The following is a 20,996-nucleotide window of genomic DNA, read 5'->3' as shown; positions in this document are numbered from 1 at the left end:
AGTTGCCTGTCTCTGTGCATTGTTTTGCCTCTCACAAATTGTCCTTCCCACTGTGACCCTGCTAGGAAGAATTCCACTCTGCAGTGCATAGGTATGTGGGGGAAAGAGGGAGGGGAAAGGACATAGCCAGCCTGAGGAGAATTACAAGGATTTGGGATGAGGAGGGACTATGAAGAGCTTGGATAGTCCCTGCTGTCATAGGAATGATCCAGGTAAACTCTAGGGAGGATTTAGCCCGGATTCCCTCACCAAAGACCAGATTGTGGGTAGAAGAGAGACTCAAGACTACATTTTGATGTTTTTTGCCACACAGAGCATGAGCCTGAGAGACACTAGAATAGACATTTCTCACCCAAATCCTGGGCTCTGGAGCATCTTTCATCAACCAAGTGCGTGTTTACATTTCTTTTACATATATTGGAGATGTTGCTGAGGGGCCATATTCTGACTTTACCTCCCACGTCTGGACACGACCCTGCCTCCCTGCATTGAACACAAAGCAAGGGTGAATGTGTGTGTAAGCACATGTGCTCTAGAGCGATGAGCAGCAAATTCACTCTATATCACATCAGTGACAAAGAGATTCAACACAGGAGACATTTGCAGGCAAGAGCAGAAGAAAACCTTCACGTTTCTTCTCCAGGGTGAACGCGTGCTTCAACTCCGAGATACACTCCCTGCCTCTTGAAATTAATTCAACATTCCTGTGGCTTGGATAAAAATAACTAGAATGAATAATCGGTCTGTGCTGTCCCTGCTGCAGATTGCCTGGTAGATAGAGCCCTCTGCAGGAAGAAAAAAGGCAAGAGGCAGCACCAGTACTAGAAGGGACCACAAAAGGTAGCAGATAAAAGCCATAGCTTATCACATCCTTTAACCCTGCAGGTGTAATTGTCTTTAGCGAGTCTCTGGTATTTGCCTCCGTGCCTTTCCCAGTTTGCAGTGTTGCATCTCCTTGCCCCTTTCCCCTCGTCCCATTAGCTACTCCTCCCTCCCATGCTGCCCAACATCTGCCTGCTTGTGCCACGCGTTAACCTGCCTGCATTTTGGGTGCAGTGCAGAGCTGCGGTGTTGCTCAGGCTGCTTTGCAAGGCAGAGGAACACGACACTCCTATCTCACATGCTCTGCCTTTATTGCTAAAACGATCATGTGGGCCTGCGTTTTGGGCTTTTTTCAAGCACTTTTATTTCTTCCTTTACACAAGAGACAAAAAAACCCCACCCCAGACTCCAGATGAAGACAATGTGTGTAGATGGGAATGCCTCTGTGTGTGTGTGTACTTGCGTGTGTTGTGTGTATGCAGCTCTGATTTTTCATGCCTTCTGGCTGCAGGCCTTTCAGATACAAAGCTCAGGCCTCTGGGGTGGTACAAGGAAGCAACCTTTCCTGAGGAGCCATCAGCCAGGAGGAGAGCTACTGTTTGTGTTTCTTCCCTAGGGAAACCTGTGGTGGTCGCTGAGTCTCAAAGCAGAAAGACAAAAGACCCAGAGCTGCTTCCCTGGTCCCACAGCCTCTCTACACTCAGTTAATCTCTTATCTCCCTATCCAACACCTTTAACTTCCTAAAACCTATCACTTAGTTACAGTGCAGGGTCCTCCCAGGATTACAGCCCTCACGACTATAGGAAGAGTTAGAGAGGGCTCTCTTCTGAGCAGAGGGCTTCTTATCTTTCCTTGGCCTCTGGTTTCACAGTGAGATCTTAAATACCAGTGGCTTCTTCTGCACCACCACTACACATCTGTTAATGGAAGGGAAACCACTGGGTTGCTCTGCAACTGACTGGACCATGCTTGGTGGCTCTGAGAGCATCTACATGGTTCCTCAGAAGAATACCCAGGCCTGGTTTGGTGGCAGGAGGGGCTGGGCACATTCTGGAGATATTCTTGGCTCCTCTCAGATCCTGTCCTACATGCCTGGGGCTATATAGGAGAACCCAAAGGCCAGCTGATGTTGAGCCTTTACATTTGGACATGGGAAGTGCCATGCCCATCTTTCCTAACAGTCCTCAGTGGATTGCACCCTGTGCCTCTGCCTTCAGTTTGGAAAAGGAAGAAGCAAATCTGGCAAGTTGTACTATCAGTCATCTTCCTGCCAAGTGGGAGGCAGACGGAACCAATGCTCCCAAATTTTTTCGCTGGAAGAGCCCAACATGGGAAGGAAGCTGTCCAACAACTACATCTTCCTTCTGTCAGTGGCCAGGTCAGAGCTCAGTTTTTGCTGGCAATCTTTTTCTTACGGGCAGAGACCAGATCATAGAAAGGATCCTGTGTAATGCTGGTCCTGGAAATAAGAGCAAATGGTAAGCAAAAGTAAGAGACTTAATGCTGGAGAGCAGCACAGGCAACCTAACTGAACTTGCACAGAGACAACACTTGCCAAAATACAGGACTGGAGATCTGCAGACCCACAGCAGAGGATTTAGCTGTGGCTAGAGATTCTCCAGAAGGGACCTCATAACTTCGAAGTCAAGAGGTACCACAGTTGCTAGACTGCAAACATTTCTTTCCATTCCCATTTTCAAGCTTTGGTACCCAAATAAACTGCCCCAGATTTTGCTCTTGGGGCTGAACAAAGGCAGGCTCAGGCCTCCAATTCTGGCCTCCTCACCGTATTGCCTCAATCCACTCATCACGTTCTGCTGGTGTGGCTGCTGAGATCTTGTAGGACTGATGCTTGCCTTCGACCACCTTCCCATCCCCATCTGTTTTGCAGGCTTTGATCTTCTGCCCTTTGCAGTTGGGAATGAAGAGCTCAAAGCAATTCTGTGAGAAAGGGAATAAAATGGAGCAGTAGGGGAGGACAGGGTGGAACAAGGAGACTATGCTGTCTTCAACCATGGCTGACAGGTTGAAGGTGAAAAGGGAGGAGAACATTTTGTCTCTGAAATGCAACAGAACTTTTCCTTCCCCAGCCCAAGAATCCCTCTATGAGTTAGATCTCCAGACCACCCCTCTTAGATAAATACACCCTTCCTGTGAATGACTGGACACTAAAACAGCCTTTATGGAGAGATGGAGCATCAACAGCTACCAGAAAACACCTTCCGATATCCGTCACTTTGCTCCACTCATGAAGATGTCTTCCCCTTTTAAATTCACGCAACATCCTCTCTTCTGCCTGTCACCACACAGACAGAAGGCGCTTTCAGAGACATGGCACATCAAGAATGGGTATCCACAAAAGATGCACAGACTGAGTGTCATTTCCTGGGTAAGTTTCCCAACACCACAGCACTGTCTAGTCTAAATGTGCTGTAACTGATTATGGAGAGTCCTTGGAAGAGAAACTGAACCCCCATCTCCTGGGTGAGGGTGCAAAATGAGTCAACTGTGGGCACTCATCTCTGCCCCCCTACACACACACATGAAAACATACAATACAGCCAGGCAAAGGACAGCTCTCCCTTTACACCAGATCTTCCCTGGTAAAATACAACCATGTTTAAATACCATCATGTTTAGACAGGGGCACAAGGCATTTTGGAACGACACCTTCCCTCTGAGAAGCATGGTAGGACCTGAGAGCCTGTATTGGCAGAGCACCAGGCAAGGGAGACTTACCGGCTTTTTGGGATCATCCACCTTCCGGACTGATAGGTTCTCCAGGGGAATAATGCCCAGAGGCTCTTTGTCCTGAAGGCAAGGAAACATGAATTAACACACAACATGCTCCCCACATCTATGCCACTATTCAGAGCCTCTCTGATTTACCAGACATGTGCCTTTGTGGGGTAACAAGGGCAGTGTATGCCTGGGGAGACCTCCTCCATTTACACAGTGGGGGGCTGAGTTAACAGACGATCACAGCAGTGTCCAGCCTCCCTTCTCCCCAAGACCAGAGGAGAGGAAACAGCACAGCAGAGGAGGTCTGAGTTCTGTCTGGGAGCACAGGGTAGTAGGCAGCAGTTGCCCTCCTAATCCTCTGCTCCTCCCTGACTGAAGAGGCTCATAACCACCCAGAACACCATTTTACAACCAGGAATGAACCCTTTACCGTGGTATATTCAAAGTAGTAGAGGCAGTTATCGGTCAGAATGAACCAACGGCGTTTCCAGGTTTTCACACGTCCTCCTAAAGGCAGTGAGGTTCCAAAGCCATTAGTCACACATTTTGCTGTTTGTTCCCATCCTGTCCCCCCTCAAGCTCCAGACATGCACACACAGGCATTCCCTCCCAGCAGTCCCTGTAGATCAGCCCCAAGGAGGTGCTCACTGGTGATGTGATGCTGTATGGTGGACCCACATACACGCAGGGAGTGCATTTTGCCCTGATGGGGCGGTGAATGGGGAGGGTTGAGGGATATCTTTTGGGACCCCTGTTTTGAGCAGACAGAGCCCTCAGGAGCTGGGAGGAGAGAGCAGGCAGCTGGTTTCAACAGCAGATGTCAGCCTCACCCCACCACAGCAGAGATGCTGGTGGGTTCCAGAGGAGAGATCTGTGATGGGAGGCAGGCAGGCAGGGAATTCAGAGGAGCCAAGGGGATCCTCTCCCTTACCTAGTTTCAGGAGCCAACCCTCACGGTTAGGGTTGAAGAAAGTATGTGTGAGGTCATTTCCATCATCCTCTGGTATGGAGAATGGCTCGTTCTTTATGCTCTCAAACAGATTCTGCCCCCGAGCGTTGGTGGGAGAAAGAAAGAGGGAAAGAGAAAGAAAGACAGATTTCTGACCAAGCTTGTTCTCCTAGGTCCGTCTGGTTCACCACTTTGTTTCCACAGCGGGAGGTGAGTGAAATGGGGATGGGAGCAATCAGTGGGCACTGGGGTACAACAGCCCTCAGTCTACAGCCCATAGGGCATCAAGGGGGATCACCAGCTCTGTTCTGCATCCTGTGTCACAAAAGGGAGACCCAGTTTGGAAAGGCACAGACACAAAAATGTGCACCCATACCAAGAGAGGCTGCAGTGACCAAACCCAGCATGCCACACGGGTGGATAGTACTAAGGCACTGGGAGGTGGGGACATGACATGGCAGAGACTGCAGATGTGTCTCTGCATAGAGCCCTTTAGGCCTTGGGTTGGTGGTGCCAAACACTGTGCTGAGAAATTGTAGGTAGAGACCAATATACACATCTAAATGAAAAGAAGGAGGCTCATTTCATAGAACCAAGGCCTTTGCACTGAGGGAACGCAAAGGATGACATTCATAACAGCAGAGTGACAGGGAGGCACGTTACTAGCTTTCAAGTGATACAAAAGTGTTACTCATATCATTGGATTTGGCATCATTTATTACACAAATCCCAAACAAAAAAACCCCAACAAACTAAAACAACTACAGGCTCCTGCAACTTCCCTCAAACTGCCTGAAAGAAATGGCACTCTGGAGAAAAATCTAAAGCCTTCACCCTGAGGGGATGCTGCTCAGCAAACCCAAGTGTGGGATGTAGGCAGTCTCTTTGACAGAAGACAAGTTACTCTCCCCAGGCTGGCTGGGTGAAGCTAGGCACATGTAGGCAGGCTGCCCACCTCTACCTTGCCTCATACAGCAGGTCCTGTGCCTGCTGAAGCTTTGGGAAAATGGTAGCTCCAGCTTTGCTAATGGATGCACCCCCTGTCTCTGTCTCCCCTGCTGTGCATCTTCGTCCTCTGGGATCAGAGACACCATGGACCAGCTGAGAGCTTGATAAATGCTGGAAGGGATGCTGGAAGAGACACTGATGCTCATCTGGGGCTTGTTGGTTCTACTCACTCGAGGATATATCCAGGTACACAAGACGTCAGGCACTGCTGTCCTGACTGATGTGAACAATGGAGTCAGCTAAAGACATTTAAGCACGGACAAGGGAAAGGGATTCATAAACCAGGCCATGATGACACTGTCTCACACACACAGAGACACAGAAATAGACAGTCCCCTTGGGGACTAGGACTTTCAAAGCTGGCCAAAAGAGTCAGGTGCCCAGCTACCTCACACAGAAGTGGGTGCCCCATCACACGGCCTCATATGTACATGGCACACAGACACCCATAACTCATGTCTTTTTCTCTCACACAGTTACAGTATCTGTCCCTATCTCACAAGGACACACTTGAAAGCACAAACTTAAACTGATAATGCTGTTCCCTGAATGGCTTCAGCCCCGTCTCTCTTGCTCCATGTCCTCACCAACAAGCATATTACACTGAGATCTGTGGACCTTTGCTTCTCAGCGGACCTCACAACAGAGAGAAAAGAGGGACTGATGAGAAAATAGGAGGTCTTCTTACCTTTAAGAGCTCTTCTGGCAAGTCCCCTCCATTGTCAATGCCTTTGTTGATGGACACAAACCTTTCAAAGGGAGGTTTGTCTTTCACATTGGGGTTGTGCAGGCTTGTGTTAAGCATGATGATAGAGAAGGAGAGTATATAACAGGTATCTGGAAACAAGAAATAAAACCAGGATGGGTGGAAATTGTCTTAGAGGGCAGATCAATCCATACCCTAACAAGTGGCTTTGTTTCCAGTCACTGGAAAACAGCATCGTTCTCTCAGCTGGAGGAGGAAAAGGGAGATGTCCCTTCTGGTAGGAGAAAGAGGGACAGACCTGATCTCCTATGGTGGAGGTGATTCTATCCACTCAGGTTAATGGGGTAAGTTGGGTAGATCTGGTCCGACAATGGCTCTGCCAGCAGGAAAGTTTCTACAGACCCACATCTGTCAGTGCTATTATTGTTGTGATGAGGTGTACCTCATGTGGGGCTCCGAGTACTTCTCAAGTCTGTTGCCTGTAGGGATGGACTGGGGGACAGTAACAAAAGGAGCACTGAAGACCCTCCATCTATTGAAAAGCTTCACAGGAACTGGGCTGCCTCCTTCAGCTTAAGGGGAAACATTCACACTTCCAAGTGACGCCCTCTGTGCTTTGAGAATGGAAGAGGAAGGCTCCTCTCTCTAGCAAACAGTGGAGCTCAGTTTTAAAGGCCTTCTTCTCCCCATAACTACCTGTGGACCGGAATACTCCTGGGTTACATTTGCAGTACCAGTTGGCAAAGGCCTCCATCATCCGGTCAATCTTCTGCGCTTCCCCAGGCAGCCGGAAACTCCATAGGAACTGTCTGTCGGAAGCAGTGTGACATGGAGTTAGTCAGACTGGGACAAAGGGACCTTTATCCCTTCCCTCAACCCATGGGACACCATGAAAATAAAGAAGTAATCCCACCACACTGGGGAGACAACACAGTGCATGAAGCAGGAGCTCTGCTCCTCTCTCTAGAGATTGCCTGGGCTCAGCACCCACACACACCCTAAAAGCAGGAAGCAGAACCAAGTATCCTGGAAATCATGGCTCCTTTTCCCCAATGAGGAAGCAGAGACCTCAAGAGAAAGAGTCCTGCCAGGAGGGTGGCCTATAAGAAAACAAGATGCCCTAAGGCAGAGTCACTTTGTCACTGACATAACAGGCATGGTGGACAGACAAGTTTCCTGGCGCAAAAATATATTCCCCCAGCCATTGAAGACTGACCCACTTTTTTCTTCCTCTTTTTTGCGCATGGCCAGCCCAGCCAAGGGGCTGTGAAAGAGTTCCCTCTGGAGAACGTGTTGACACCTCACAAAGCTACAGTCTTGGAGCCAACACATGCAGCAGGGCTTTGGGTAGCCCTGTTCCACCTAATAGGGCTTCACAGCCTTCCTGGGTGGTAAGACCCAGTGGCTGAGCAGGCTCCTGCTCCGTCCCCTGCATCCTGCATGCTCACTCACCTCAGTGCCTGCACCAGGTTGAGGTGGGCAAACTCGTGACATGCCACAAAGGCTTGGAGGATCTGGATGTTTGTGGGGTCCCTGGGAGATGGTAGAGAGAAAGGGTCAGAAGAGAGCTTTGACGCTGCTCAGTTTGAATGCCCCTTGGTAACAACAACATGCACCTCGCTCCATCCCAACGTCCGCTCCCCCTCTGACCAACAAGAAACGAAGATTCACACTCCTGTCTGGGAAGACTTGATCCCATTGCAGGCAGGAAGAAAGGCAGCCAATACAGACAGCCTTAGCCATGCTCCCCTGGGTGTACTGCCCACCCAGCTCACTGCAGTTTGAGGGATGTTCAGTCTTGGCGCCTGACTGAGGTCTGCCATCTAAAATGGTAGGTGAGAGAGGCCAGGCAGGACAGGGCCTCCTCATCCTAGCTGGGCCACTTACCTCCCACCCAGGTAATCCCCAATGGCTGCCTTGTTCAGGCCTTCACCCTTGTGGAGGAATTTGGCAATCTCCTGCAGGTCTGAGGACAATACCTGGTGCTCAATCAGGTACTGGATCCCCTGGGGAAGGAGAAGCAACACAGTGAAGTAAGATAGCTCTGTGGGCTGATGGGAGTGTAGGACACCAACACCCTGGTATCTGCCTTCCTTAGCTCTTATGGTGTTGCCTCCTCTGTTACTTCCCATATCTCTTTATAGAGGATTACAGCCATGTTCCCACCCTTACTCTATCCCTCTTCATCCAGCATGGTGGGTCAGCCCCACTTCCATTTCGTCCCTAGGTTTGGATAAATGTTTCACTGGGATGGAAACTCAAGCAAAGAACAAAGGGCAATGTAGGTTAAAAGTCAAAAAAGGCAAAGTCAAAATAGTTATTTTTAACATTTTCAATCCAAATATCTTAGTGTTCTGCTTCTATATGTTTGGGGGTTGTTTTTTTTTTTTTTCTGAATAAGGTAGTTTTGGTTTGTTTTTTTTAAAAAAGAAGTTATAATTAAAAAAAAATATGCTCAGACAAAAATTTGGGCTTGAGACAACTTAAAATTATTTTTCTAAGATCTTCTTCTACACCACAGAACAGAGAGGTCTGCAATCTTTTCAGGTCCATCCTCCCCAGCCAGTACGGTTGGAATATGTTTTTTAGGGAATATAGAGGGTCTGAGTTGGCCTGTGCAAAGTCAACATCCTGTGTTAGAGGGAACTTTATGATCTTCAAAGTCACAGAAAGTTGAGGTTTTGTTCAGCTTCTTAACGGTATCTAAAACCACTGTGACTCTACAGACCACATTGCAATTCTCCTCACAAAATACAATAAAGGAATGAAAATTGTTTTAGATCCATCAAAATGTTCTACTTCAACAGAATCAATTCACTTTTCCTTGTAATATATAAAAAACTATTTCTAAAATGCCCCAAAGAAAAAGCCATTTCAAAAGAAGGAATTGAAATTGTTTTGAGATTTTTTCCCTTCTTTTTCCCCAGACAGATTTTCAGTAAGATCAGTTTAATTTTGCAAAGCATTGCAATGATGAGGGGGCTACATTTTCCAGAAGAAAATGTTTCTCCCAAAAGGTTTTGCTCAGCCAGATTCCTAACGCTTACCTCCTCTAGCCTCAGGAACTCGTCCTGAGATCTTGGAGATAGGAAGTCATTTAAAGTATCAGCACTGCATGGATGAAGTGCAACCTTAGTAAGGAGGGGCAATGAAAAGTTCCTTGCATTGCAGCACCTCTCAGCCTAAGGCATGTAGCAAAAGAGAAGCAATAAACAGATCTGCATAATATAGGCATGTAGTATGACATTTCGACAAGGCTGATTGACATTGAACTAATAAAGCTAAACCGGTTTGGGGTCAGAGCTAGTTCAGGTATTTCTGCACAGCATGGCACAATGCCATAGAAAGAGACACCCCTGGGACCTCAAACCAAGGTCAGACAGAAAGACATCATGAAACTGGCTCTCAGTGCTGATATCACTGCTCTGAGACAGCTCCCACTGGCAGAGGGAAGTGCAGGAGACTGGCAAGCACTCCAGCTGTGGTGTGGACATTGGGGAAGGCATCTTGGGGGTCTCAGCAGGGCAAAGGAGGAGGAGGCATGAAAAGTTGTCACTCAGCTCAGCAGCCACCCAAGATGCTAGCTGTGGTGGTTAGCTGACAAAGAGCAATCGTTCAATCGCAGCTTGTGGTTTTCCTTACTGAGCTCAAACAAATGGTCCACCAGTGAGGAGGAAGGAAGAGGAAACTGTTTCACATCTTCTCTACTTCATCATGACAATTTTAGAGCTTTCTGCAGAGGGCTGAAAGGTATGGAGTCTGGGCCCCCTGGTCAGAGTCCCAGAAAGTGGAAAACCTGGATTCACTCCACGGTCCAACCAGTACTAATAACTACTTCCAAAATGTCAGAGGCAGCTTGTCTGCTTCCACTCTGAATGAGCCAAGGAACCTGACACACTCTCAAAATTCACCTTCTTTCTTCATCCCTCTCCATCACACTATGGCCAGTTCTTAGCCTCTCACAGGCAGGAAGAGAGATTTGGGTCTCAACACATTGCCAGTTTTAAACCACCCTCCCTCTATTTCTCTTAGTTTTGGGTTGCATATGATGGAATGGCCTATAGATACATGATGGCGGGGAGGTGTCAACACAGCTTGATCCTATCAGAAGACCTCATTCAAGGACAGGATACTACTAGATACTAACTAGAGCTTTAGTGAGATAGGCAACCAGCCCCACGGTCTCCTGCCACAGTTCCTTTAACATGGGTGGCTACAAGTGGATGAGGAGCCAACAGACGCTCTTCCTCTCAGCTTTTTCCTCATAGGTGGAACGAGCAAATCCTACCTTTGCAGGGTCCATGTTGAATTTCTTCCGGCCCAGGGACAGAAGTTTATCCCTCTGTGACAGTTTGCTGCAAACAAAAAGAAGGAAAATAAAACTCAGAATAAAGGGCCATGTTTCCATTCACTCACAAAGTAATTTAGATATCTCAAGGACAGGTGTCTGACTAGCCAGAAATAAAGAGAAATATTAGAGGAGAGAAGGGTATTCCTGGCCTCATTTCCCTGCCCTTGCTGTGATCCAAATCCCATCGGTGTTTGTGTTTTCTCAACATCAAGAGAGAGACTTTGTAAACAAAGGAATATTCATCTTGTCCCACTTGCCTGGTTTGCTTCCCAGGATTGTTGTCTGCCTCCTGCCTCTCATATGCGTTTTGGAAGCACTCAATCTCTGCAAACACTTCAGCAATTTGTTCCTTCAGCTTCTGCAAAAGAACGAAGAGGAGAATGAAGGTGATGGAGGGAAAACCAGCAGACACATACACAGCATGTCTGACTTCTTTCCTCAGTCACAGGAAAAGGACAGGTCAGATGGTTACTACCAGCTAAGAATGTCTGTGAAATGGGTACTGCTTTAGCTGACCCTGCTGGATTCCAGATAAGAACGACGGGTAAGAGGGGCAGAAGGATATTCTCATGTTTGCTGTCCATCAAGGCTGGAAAATCAAGCTACCCACCAAGGCAAGTGCCATGTGCTTACCATTGTGGAAGCAACCACCAGATGGCTGGAAACATACGCTGTGCTCCACACCACTGCCCGGAACACTATCCTGGGCCTTGAGAAACAAGTCTTGTGGCGACACGACACCCCAGAGAGAATTGAATCAGACAATGGGACTCATTTCCGGAATAACCTTATAGACACTTGGACCAAAGAGCATGGCATTGAGTGGGTATATCACATCCCCTACCATGCACCAGCCTCTGAGAAAATCGAACAGTACAATGGGCTGTTAAAAACTACACTGAGAGCAATGGGTGGTGGGAATTTCAAACATTGGGATACACATTTACCAAAAGCCACCTGGTTGGTCAACACGAGAGGATCTGCCAACAGCGCTGGCTCAGCCCAGTCAGAACTTTTACATACTGTAGAGGGGGATAAAGTCCCTCTGGTGCACGTAAAGGATCTGCTGGGGAAGACAGTCTGGGTTATTCCTGCTTCACGTAAACGCAAACCCACTCATGGGATTGCTTTCGCTCAGGGACCTGGGTGTACTTGGAGAGTGCCGGTGTGGAGAGTGTCAGAGAACTCACCCCAGTGTTGATTTCAGTTCCTCAAGCAATGCCAGATGTGACACTCCTTCCATTATGCCCATTTCCTTCTAGCTTTTACTTTGCATAGCCCTGCTACACATCCAGAAAAGGGGAAGTTGAACCAGTAACTGTGAAGTTAATATGAATTCTGAAGTGGCCACATTGTGAAACACAGTTTTTAACATACCTATTGTTCAAATACCATTGAGCAAATACCTGTCTTTAGGTGGAGAAAAAAGAGAGGAGGAGAAGAGTAATCACTGCCAAATTTTAAAAAATCAATTGTAGAATTCAGTTTCCTTTAGGCCCACAACAGACCATGACTTCCTTGGCTGGATATTCTGTGTTAGCAAGGAAATGAAGATGTCTGTATCTCCTTGCTTCCATCCTGCAGTTATGGTTCTCAGAGCCAGAGCACATCACAACTCTCTTCCAGGAATCATCCAAATTCTTCCCCACACAAACGAGAAGGGGAAGAAGGAATGATTTATGACAGATCTTGCCTCAACAAGAAGTGAGGATGTGGCTGTGGTATGCATCTAGATAAAGAAGCTGAAGTTCTCCAATATCCTGTAATTTAAAAGATCTTCTGGATTTCAGTTTAACTCTGGCCTTTTTCCTGTTGTGCTTCATCAGTCTCCAGAACTGAGATTGTTCCTTACTAAGCTTTAGGTATTGCACAAACGTAACAAAGCCATGATCTCAGCTCTTGATTTTCAAATGATTATCAGTTTTGTTATTTTATTCACTTCTGTCTTTTGTCAGTGTAACCAGTAAGCCTAGATCCATCGTCTCCTCTCCTTCCTCTCCCCTCGCCAGACATCCCCCCAAGTCTTTGTGTTAAAGGATATTGCTAGATACTTTCTGAAGAATTCCACCTGGGGAAATGTCTCTAGTTCTACGTACTCTTTCACCTAGACTCATCCTGCTCCATTGGACAATACATGCCCCATTGGTTAGTGGCTTTGGGATTCAGAGTGTGGGTCTGTATAGTCCAGCAACTATAGTCCACAGTGGGTAGAAAATGTAGTGTTCCTATTCAAGAAACCTGCCTCCAACAGTACCCATTGCCTATTCTGGAAATTGAAGAGACCAGAACCACACACAAGCAAACCACATGCACATACATTCATACCCTGTTTTGCAAGAAGGGACAAGACACCATTCTGATTTGCAGCAGAGGTGGTCAGTCTGGAAGCCTGAGAAGTAATAGGTAGTTTGGCTTAATGCTTTACACAAGGAAATATTGCACCTATTCCCCAGGCATCTGGATATCTTCATGTTGTGGGAAAATCAGTGCAGGTCCAATGATTCAGTTGGAATGAGCTTGCTCAAATGGGAGACCACATTCCATGGTGGTGGAGGCAGAACAGAACAGAAAGTGTATGGCACTATGCATGACTGTGGTGTGATATTACTGACTGATTCTGAATCTGTCACTTTCAGACATTTTAGGAGTCAGTGGAAAATGTTTGTCTGCTAAAAGAAAAGAAGAAAAGCAAGTTCAACCACAGAAACTTGTGTGGAAGGTCCTGCCATCGCATTTCTCTAAAGAGACAGGATCCTTCATGGAGGACTTGTTAGAGATGCACAAACCAAACCAAAGTTTGATAAACACAGGAGATGCAGCAGGTAACTAGGACTGATATGTCATTAGTAGGTAAACGGTAATTAAAACTAGTCATAAATGGTGAGCCACATCCCTGCCAGTATGACTTAGTGAAGCCATACTCGTTCCCTTAATCCTAAATATACAATCCCAGATCATCCTTGCTAATGAGCTGACCAGCCTTTCTCAAATGTCCATTAATGACTCCTGCAGCAAAGTACCATAGGTTGGATGTACACTGGTGGCAAATATGCCAGGGCAGCCCATAGCTCAGGATGCAAGTTGAATCATGCCAGAGCAAATATTTCCCATGCAGGAGCACTTCTGCATGGCCTTGACTGTTAAGTGAAGACACTCGTTGGTGAAGACAGTTTTTAGAAGGCTAAGCAGACAAGGAAAATGATGGTCCTTACCTTAATGTCATCCAAAAGCTCCTGTCTGTGCTGCCTGATTGTCTCTATTTCAGCCTTTTCAGCCTCGCTCAAGTCAGTTGACCCTGGAAGAACAAACATGCCTGTGAGAACAGTACCGGACCAACATACCACAGGAAATGCTGCCTCAACCTCTCAGTACCTATCCTCTCCTAGGGTCATGCCACAGCAACTCCAATGTCTGTGTTTCAGCATCTATGTTCCTTGCTGTTGCAGCCAGTGGCTCAAAACCTCAAGCTTTGCCCTGTAAGTTATTCTCAGTCCAGAGAGAGCAGCACAAGCCTCTGTACCCCTCCTAGCAGCCAAATGCTGTGCTGGTAGCCCTCTGGTCTAACCCTGCAGCAACCCAGTCTATGCAACCAATTTTCCTTGCCGTGAGCACAATGAGGAGGTTGTACCAAATGCTCTTTGGTGGTTTTTATGTCAGTCTTCTTTATGTACTGAAAAGATGTGACCTAAATACTTCACCTACATCCAAACTTCCCATGAAGAGCCGTTGGCTTCATGGGTTGATCCACCACAGCTAGATGCAGAAATATCTTAAGAGAGACTGAGGTTTTTCGAGTCTAAGAGCAGGATATGGCGGGATGAAAGCCTTGATGAAGAAGCAGCATCTGCGGGAGGCTGTTGTTCTGTGGGCTACAGACAATGCAGAAATAGGAGTAAGCCTTCTTGTAATCTACAGGAAGTTAACCAGGTACCAGCAGAGACAAAGTGACCACAAAATGATTCATAAAAGACCTAGAAGAATTGGGGTGACAGCACTGCTGCTAAATATAATCCAGGTGAAGCACAGCCTCTTCATCAAGGAGAAAGAGAAGGCTGCAGCCCCAAGAAAGGCAAAGCACATTGTGAGCCCCAGGAAAAGTTCCAGGCACTCACACAAGGCTGAAAGCACTGGAGTTTCTGGGATGTCACTTCTGAGCTTGCAGAATCTTTGCTTCACTTAAACACTGCAAGATGAAGATCCCCTAGGAAGCCAGGTCAGGTCACTGGATGCCCTGCTCCACTGCTTCATAAGTCAAAATCCCCTGGGCCTCCCATCTTCCTGGAAAAAGGGGAAGTGCCACCACCTGCCTTGGAAATTCTCTTAGTGTGGATCTCACATGCAAAACAACTGCTATAAATATGACTGGAGAAAAAAGGGGAAGGAGCCAGCTAAGACAAAACAAAGGAAAAGGGGACAAGGGAAGTCATCACAGATGAAAGAAGCCCATATGCTTCTTTCCTGCCATGGCCACAACAGCTCAGAGAGTCCTGCATCCCACCACCCTGCTCTTTCCCCCATCCTCCTGGCTGGTCAGGTTCATGTGCTAAACCTGTCCTATTACTTTTGTCAGGCTGAAGCCTCTCTCTTCCATCACTCCCCCCACTGTTTTCAAGCATTGCATTCCCTGGGAAGAGGCTGCTGAGCCTCTGAGAGGAAAGCGCCGGGCAAGGAGCCAGCATGAAGCCAGGGCCAGGAAGGACCCATGTCCCCTCCCAGCTCTGCAAGCAGTCCTCTTCAAGAGCTGAAAGAAGCTGAAGTGGATCAAAAGGGGAGGAAAACCTGTGGCATCCCACAGCTAACACAGCCAAATCTGTATGTGAGGAGAAAACAAGCAAACAACCAAACAAAAAGAAGCAACAACAAAAAACTCTATGCAGTGGCTTTGCTGCTTGTTGTCGCTGACTTCCCCTTGACTGTCAGCCCTATGCCTGTGAGTAGTGCCTGGGTCTTTCAGCTTACTTTATGTCTCCCACCATTCTCTCCACCTCCCCAGCTTCATGTCTCTCACCCCTATGGGGGCTGGTAGTTGAGGGTGATTTCTTGACAAATCACCACTCAGATGCTTTGTCCTGTATTTCCACTGCAGCTGGACATAGCTGAGGAGCCTCCGCTTCCCCCACCCCATCAGCAAAGTTTGTGGTGTGGCTGGTTGCTCTGCTTCAGTTGTTCTATGTCTACTGAAGCAGCCTAGAGCATCTTAAAGAGACCTGAGGCTCCCAGAGGACAGCATCTCACCCACATGACCCCTACCATGACTGTAAATAACTCAGTCCCCCTCCCTCCTGAACACCTGAAAACTCCAGCTCACAAGGGATTTACCTGTCCAGTTTGTCTCAGAAAAGCATGGGAAAGACTGTGTGTGTGGAGAGGGTGGGGGAGAAAAAACATCTGAGCATGAAGAAGGGGAGGGAACTAAGGGATAAGTAAACAGGAAAGGATGACTTAGGAAGGAAAAAAAATGTATGGATAAAACTTTCAGGGCAATTTAGATGGAGCTGCAGAGAGGGGCCTTGTGAGGTTTCCTGAGTTTCCTCAGCAGCTTAAGTCCCCGATTGCCTTGGAAAATAATTCTGAGGTCAGCGCCTGCATATTACTCCGCTAACAGAAGGCCTAACGCTGTGCTCAAGGGCGTTCTGAAGCTGCTCATCAATGTTATTGCACACACTGGGGTCTACAGTTAGGGGAAATGAACACAAAAGGCTTATCTGGGAAACCATCCACAGAAAAGCAGTGAAGGTAGCAAAGGTAGCTGGGCAGACGAGAGCAGGCTGCTTTGCCTTTCCTTCCCCCTCCACACTGAGAAGAAGCCAAACTGCCAGGAGAAGGGCACTCGGAGAGAAGCACCATCTGGTTAAATGCTTGCAATGGCAGAGGGAATTCATCTTTGCACCAGGGGACCGAGGAACAGCTTCAGCCTTGTCAAAGTCCTCAGTACCACCAAGTTGCACTTCCCTCTAGGGCAAGGTCAGGACACAGATGAAGCATAGACCTGGTCAGGGTTCTCTGCACAGGGGGAAATCTCACCCTGATGAACACCCCATGAAAACACCCACAGGTTTCAGGGGGGTGCTGTCAGCCAAACCAACGCTGAAGTCTTCCAGTTCAGACACAAGACACAAATAAATGGCTAGCACCCTCTCCAGAGAGGACACGAAGCTGATGCTTGGAATTCATTTTCAGAGAGCAAATGTTGAAAGCACATCACACTCGTGATGTTTATATCTACTCTTGAGGTTACTTCCCCACTCCCAGGACAGACCCAGATAGAAGGACCTGCAGTTCTTCATGAATTGCCCAGGCTTGTATTTTTAGTGCTGTCACTCAAAACAGAACACAGACTTCAACTCCAGTTGTGGTGACTTACATCCTCAGCTGCCCCATCTGGAGGGAGGGCAGGTCGGAGTTACCCAAAGGTCTGGGTACTTATGTGGCCAGCAGAGAGTACTATTTGCTGGTCTCATTTCCCACTGCAAAGGGCTGTGCAAAGCCATACAGGGGCTAAGTCGGGCTTTTAACCCTAAGCAAAAGTATATGAATAGGAAGACAGCTTTTGGAGCACAGACATACGTGGGAAGTGAATACCCAGGAGAGCTGGAAGGATGAACTGCAGTAACAGTAGGGGAATGTTACGAAGAATGACTGCTTCTATAGCACTGTTACAGACCATCCACATGCTACCCGTCCACAGTATAACAGCAGAGGTTCAGATGGCCCATTTGTAAGGCAATAAGGGGCTCTGAATGTGGCTGCTAAAGGGTTTGGGCACCTCCACCCACGGCAACACACAAGCAGAGCAGCCTGATGGGCATCTTCTGCCCTGGATAAGGCTGTCTGGTGGAAGAATTTCACACAAAATTCCTTTTCTTCTTTGATATGGCTGTTATGTCATCTCCAGCACAGACCACCACCTCCCAGCCAGGTACCAGGCTGGTACCAGGCAGATAACAGGAGACCTTCCAGCTCCTAAATTCCCTCCAGCCTAAACTGTCTCCCTCCTGAAGCCACTCCACACTTCTCTTCCAGCTTGTGTCAGAAGAAATTCAACGTGGACCTCACATGGGTCTAATTTCCACATTCCAGCTATGGGGGGAAAGCTGTGAAGATCAATTTATATTGTCTCCTGGTCCCCTTTATTCTACATGAAAACTTTCAGCACTCAGGATAGCTTCCAACCACTTTTGCCGATGGCTCTCACCCCACACATGATACCATAGTACCAGTTTGCTCTCGATGTTTCATACACCCAGCTCAAGGATTTGGCATACTGGCTCTCTGGCCTCACCCAGTCACTGGCGGGTCCAGAAGGAAGCTGGAAAAGGGCATCCACTGCAGGGAGAGCAGTCTCCCCACAGACATAGGTCTGATCTGCACACAGCTGTGGCAGACAGGTACCGAACAGGATGATTGCATCTGCAGGTAGGAGTGAGTCCAGGAAAAGGTGTGCTATTGCAGTGTGTAATTTTTAAGACATAATTAACTCAGTAGCACATAACTTGGTTGAATGACTGTGTCAGGCCAACAGTTCTGAGCGCTTCAGTTAGTATGGAAAGCACACATGAAAATAAGCAGCAAACCCCACCATCACCACCACCTCCTTCCTGCCCAGCTTCTCCCGCAGAAGCTTTTTCCACAGTTGCTTTGATGTGATGAGGGTTGGGTGATCTGATGAGGCACACTTTCACCAACATTCATAGCCAGATGCTGGCAAGAGTTTAGCTCCCATAGGTCCCACCAATTTCCCTGACAAGCAAGGCCGGTATGCAGTTTGAGCATGCCCATTCCTTAGTCACCCACCTAGGAACTGAAAAGTACAGAACAGCTGTTGAAACTGGGCACTGCTTTTCCCCTTCACTCTGTGCTGTATATCATATACACAAAAGCCTGTGAGGACAGAAGGTCAGGCACAGCAGGGCCATTGCAAGATGATTCCTTTCTTCCTGGCTCTTATTCAGCTTATTCCTGTTCCATTCTCCCTATCTGCTGCCTTAGCACAGACACAGCTTCCTCAGCCAGAGGCAAGAAATGTTCAGACTGGCAGTATGCCTTTCCCTGCTGAATCCCAAGCACTTATCCACCACCTGCCAAAGTAGGAAATAAAACCTGAGATCTCTCTCAGTTCCTCAGATGTGGCTTATCTCCCTCCACCCACATCTGCCTTTTGAGATTATTTCAGGACCAGGCAGGCCCACCTGCAGGTGGAGTTTGTAGAACCCTAATACAGCCATTTACCTTTAACATGGACATACGAAAGACAGATCCCAGCACCAAAAGCCTTGCAAGCATGTTGCCCTGGGATACCCAAGAGCATGAGAGGCTCTGCAAAGACAATCCTGCTCCTGGGGGCTGTAGGGAAACAGCATTGAGGAGCCATGTTGCATGAAAAGAAGACAAAGTTTAGAGGTGCTCATCCCAAGTGTCACATATATCCTCGATAGCCCTGAGTCAGTTCCCAGCTTAGATCAGGATCACCAGCACAAGGAATCACAGCAGTAGACACTCTCAGCAAAAAGGCCATCCAAATTAGTGGGAAGATTTCTCCCAATGGGAAAGAAATTTGCTTATGGGAGAGCAGGTAAAAATAAAACCACGCCTAATGGTGAAGGCTGACAAGGAATTAATTGCACCACCAGGGATCTTCCACCATCTCATTCCTGCAGCCACCAGCCTCAGCATCCACTCTAGCTGCTGGGATTTCATGGTGTACTCTGCCCTGTCCAACTGAGCGTGCAGCCCTCACAGAAAACAAGGCAAAAGATGGTCAATGCTTACCAGCAGGACAAAAGTCCATCCTGAAGAGCGCAATGTGTTTGCAACACAAGTGTGTTTCCTCCTTGCCTTCTGCCTGTTCAGATGCTTTACAGAAATGAAACAACTGGGAGCCAGTGACCAAGCTTGAAGCAGCATTAGGGGGGGGCGGGTTGCCCTTTGTCTCCGCCCTTCCTCTCCTCATCCCTTCGACCACATCTCATGAGCTTGCATCAGTGAAGGAAACTGTATGTGCATACCACTGTGAGCTAACAGGGGTTCCTTGGCTGCTTCTGAAACACAAATCCACAGATGCATTTCCATCTCAGCAGCTTTTCTAGGAGTCTCTGAGCATTCATCTCTGATTGAGGGGATTGAAATGAGCAGTGAGAGGCTGATAGTACTTTGGGCTTTTGTCTGAGAGACTCTGAGGAGAGAGGGAAGGGAAAAGGGAAGTTCTTGATTCAGAAAACCCATCTAATTTGGGAAGTGGTTTCATTTTAAAGGAACGATTCTTCCTGCATTAATTCTGCAAGAGGGTGGGGGGTGTGTGTAAATGCTCCAAAATTGGAGGATGGTTGATGGAAGGCAAAAGAGGGCCTCTTCCTTTCCCTCCCTCATTGCCCACTAAGTGACTTTTACTCTGTCTTGCTCCTTTTTCTCCCACTAACAAACTCTTTTTATTTGGAAGTCTTATAAGTAAGGATGGAATGAACTAAGGAGGAATGAAGTCCTCTCTCAGGTTTAGCGATATTCCTGCTGGTGGGATAGCTGGCATTAGAGCATAGTTTTGAAAGCATTTGTGCTGCTCTGTTCACCTGCGAGGCAGAGAAGTGCTCTTTTTTCTCTATTCTCTCCACACAGCCTCAGAAGCCTGTGTGTTTCCTCTTGATCTATATTTGATTGCCATGTGATTTATGTGGTAGATCACTAATACAGGCAATGTGGAAGAAAGAAGCACCATGTCAGAGCCAGAAGAAATGATGATTGAATAAATAGGTCAAGGTAAAATTCAAACCAGGTGTGATGCCCCAACAGGGCCCTTGCCCCCTCTAGCAGGGCTGAAGCTGTAGAGAGATGGCTCCTCTCCATACATGAACACACATCTCTGAAGCACTCTACATCCTTAGCTCCCCGACCTGCTATTGCACTCACAGCAGGCCTTAGTCAGGACAGCAAAAGAGGTCCAGACTTCTACCTACCATCTTTCCATGAGACAGCAAGGTAGAGTTTACAAGAGCATTGCATGTGTAGAAAAAGAAGAAATAGCCCTCTGACTTGTCCTGCAGTCAAAGCTAGCATCTATGTACACTTGCCACAATTTAGAATAGGCTCATGTGAGGCTGAAGGTCCTTGACTCACTAGGAAAGGGAGAGCTATTACCTTCCCACATTCCCATTAACTGAGTCTGATCTGATATCCTCTGGAGAGAATAAGTGGCTCTTTAAAAGGCTTGATGCAAAAGGTAGGATCTGCCTGAACACTCTAGCTATGGTCCATTGCTCTAGGGCCATTCAACCTCACAAAGACAGTTTTCCCTCCCTTCCTCGCAGTCTCTTGTGCTTGCTCTAACCTGCACTTATGCCATAGGTTCAGTGATGCTATTGGAGAGGACAAGAACTCAAATGACCCTCCAGTGAAGAGTGGGAGATATCCCAATCTTAAAGCTGCC

General features: G+C 47.5%; 1 protein-coding gene across 1 annotated transcript; it reads right to left on the bottom strand.

Annotated features, from left to right (window-relative positions):
- Nucleotides 1-1,161: 1,161 nt before the first annotated feature.
- On the bottom strand, nt 1,162-19,453 carry CYTH4 (cytohesin 4). The gene is made up of 13 exons (XM_030478996.1): nt 19,349-19,453; nt 13,792-13,874; nt 10,837-10,937; nt 10,517-10,583; nt 8,116-8,234; nt 7,681-7,761; nt 6,925-7,037; nt 6,211-6,359; nt 4,497-4,608; nt 3,996-4,072; nt 3,563-3,634; nt 2,610-2,764; nt 1,162-2,282 (listed from the first exon to the last, which is right to left on the bottom strand). The coding sequence occupies exons 1-13, from the start codon at nt 19,365-19,367 to the stop codon at nt 2,210-2,212; spliced, it is 1,221 nt and encodes a 406-aa protein (XP_030334856.1). The 5' UTR covers nt 19,368-19,453; the 3' UTR covers nt 1,162-2,209.
- Nucleotides 19,454-20,996: the final 1,543 nt, after the last annotated feature.

Source organism: Strigops habroptila, chromosome 3 (genome assembly GCF_004027225.2).
Source record: "Strigops habroptila isolate Jane chromosome 3, bStrHab1.2.pri, whole genome shotgun sequence".
Taxonomy (NCBI): Eukaryota; Metazoa; Chordata; class Aves; order Psittaciformes; family Psittacidae; genus Strigops; species Strigops habroptila.
This window is presented reverse-complemented; position numbering and strand designations above follow the sequence as displayed.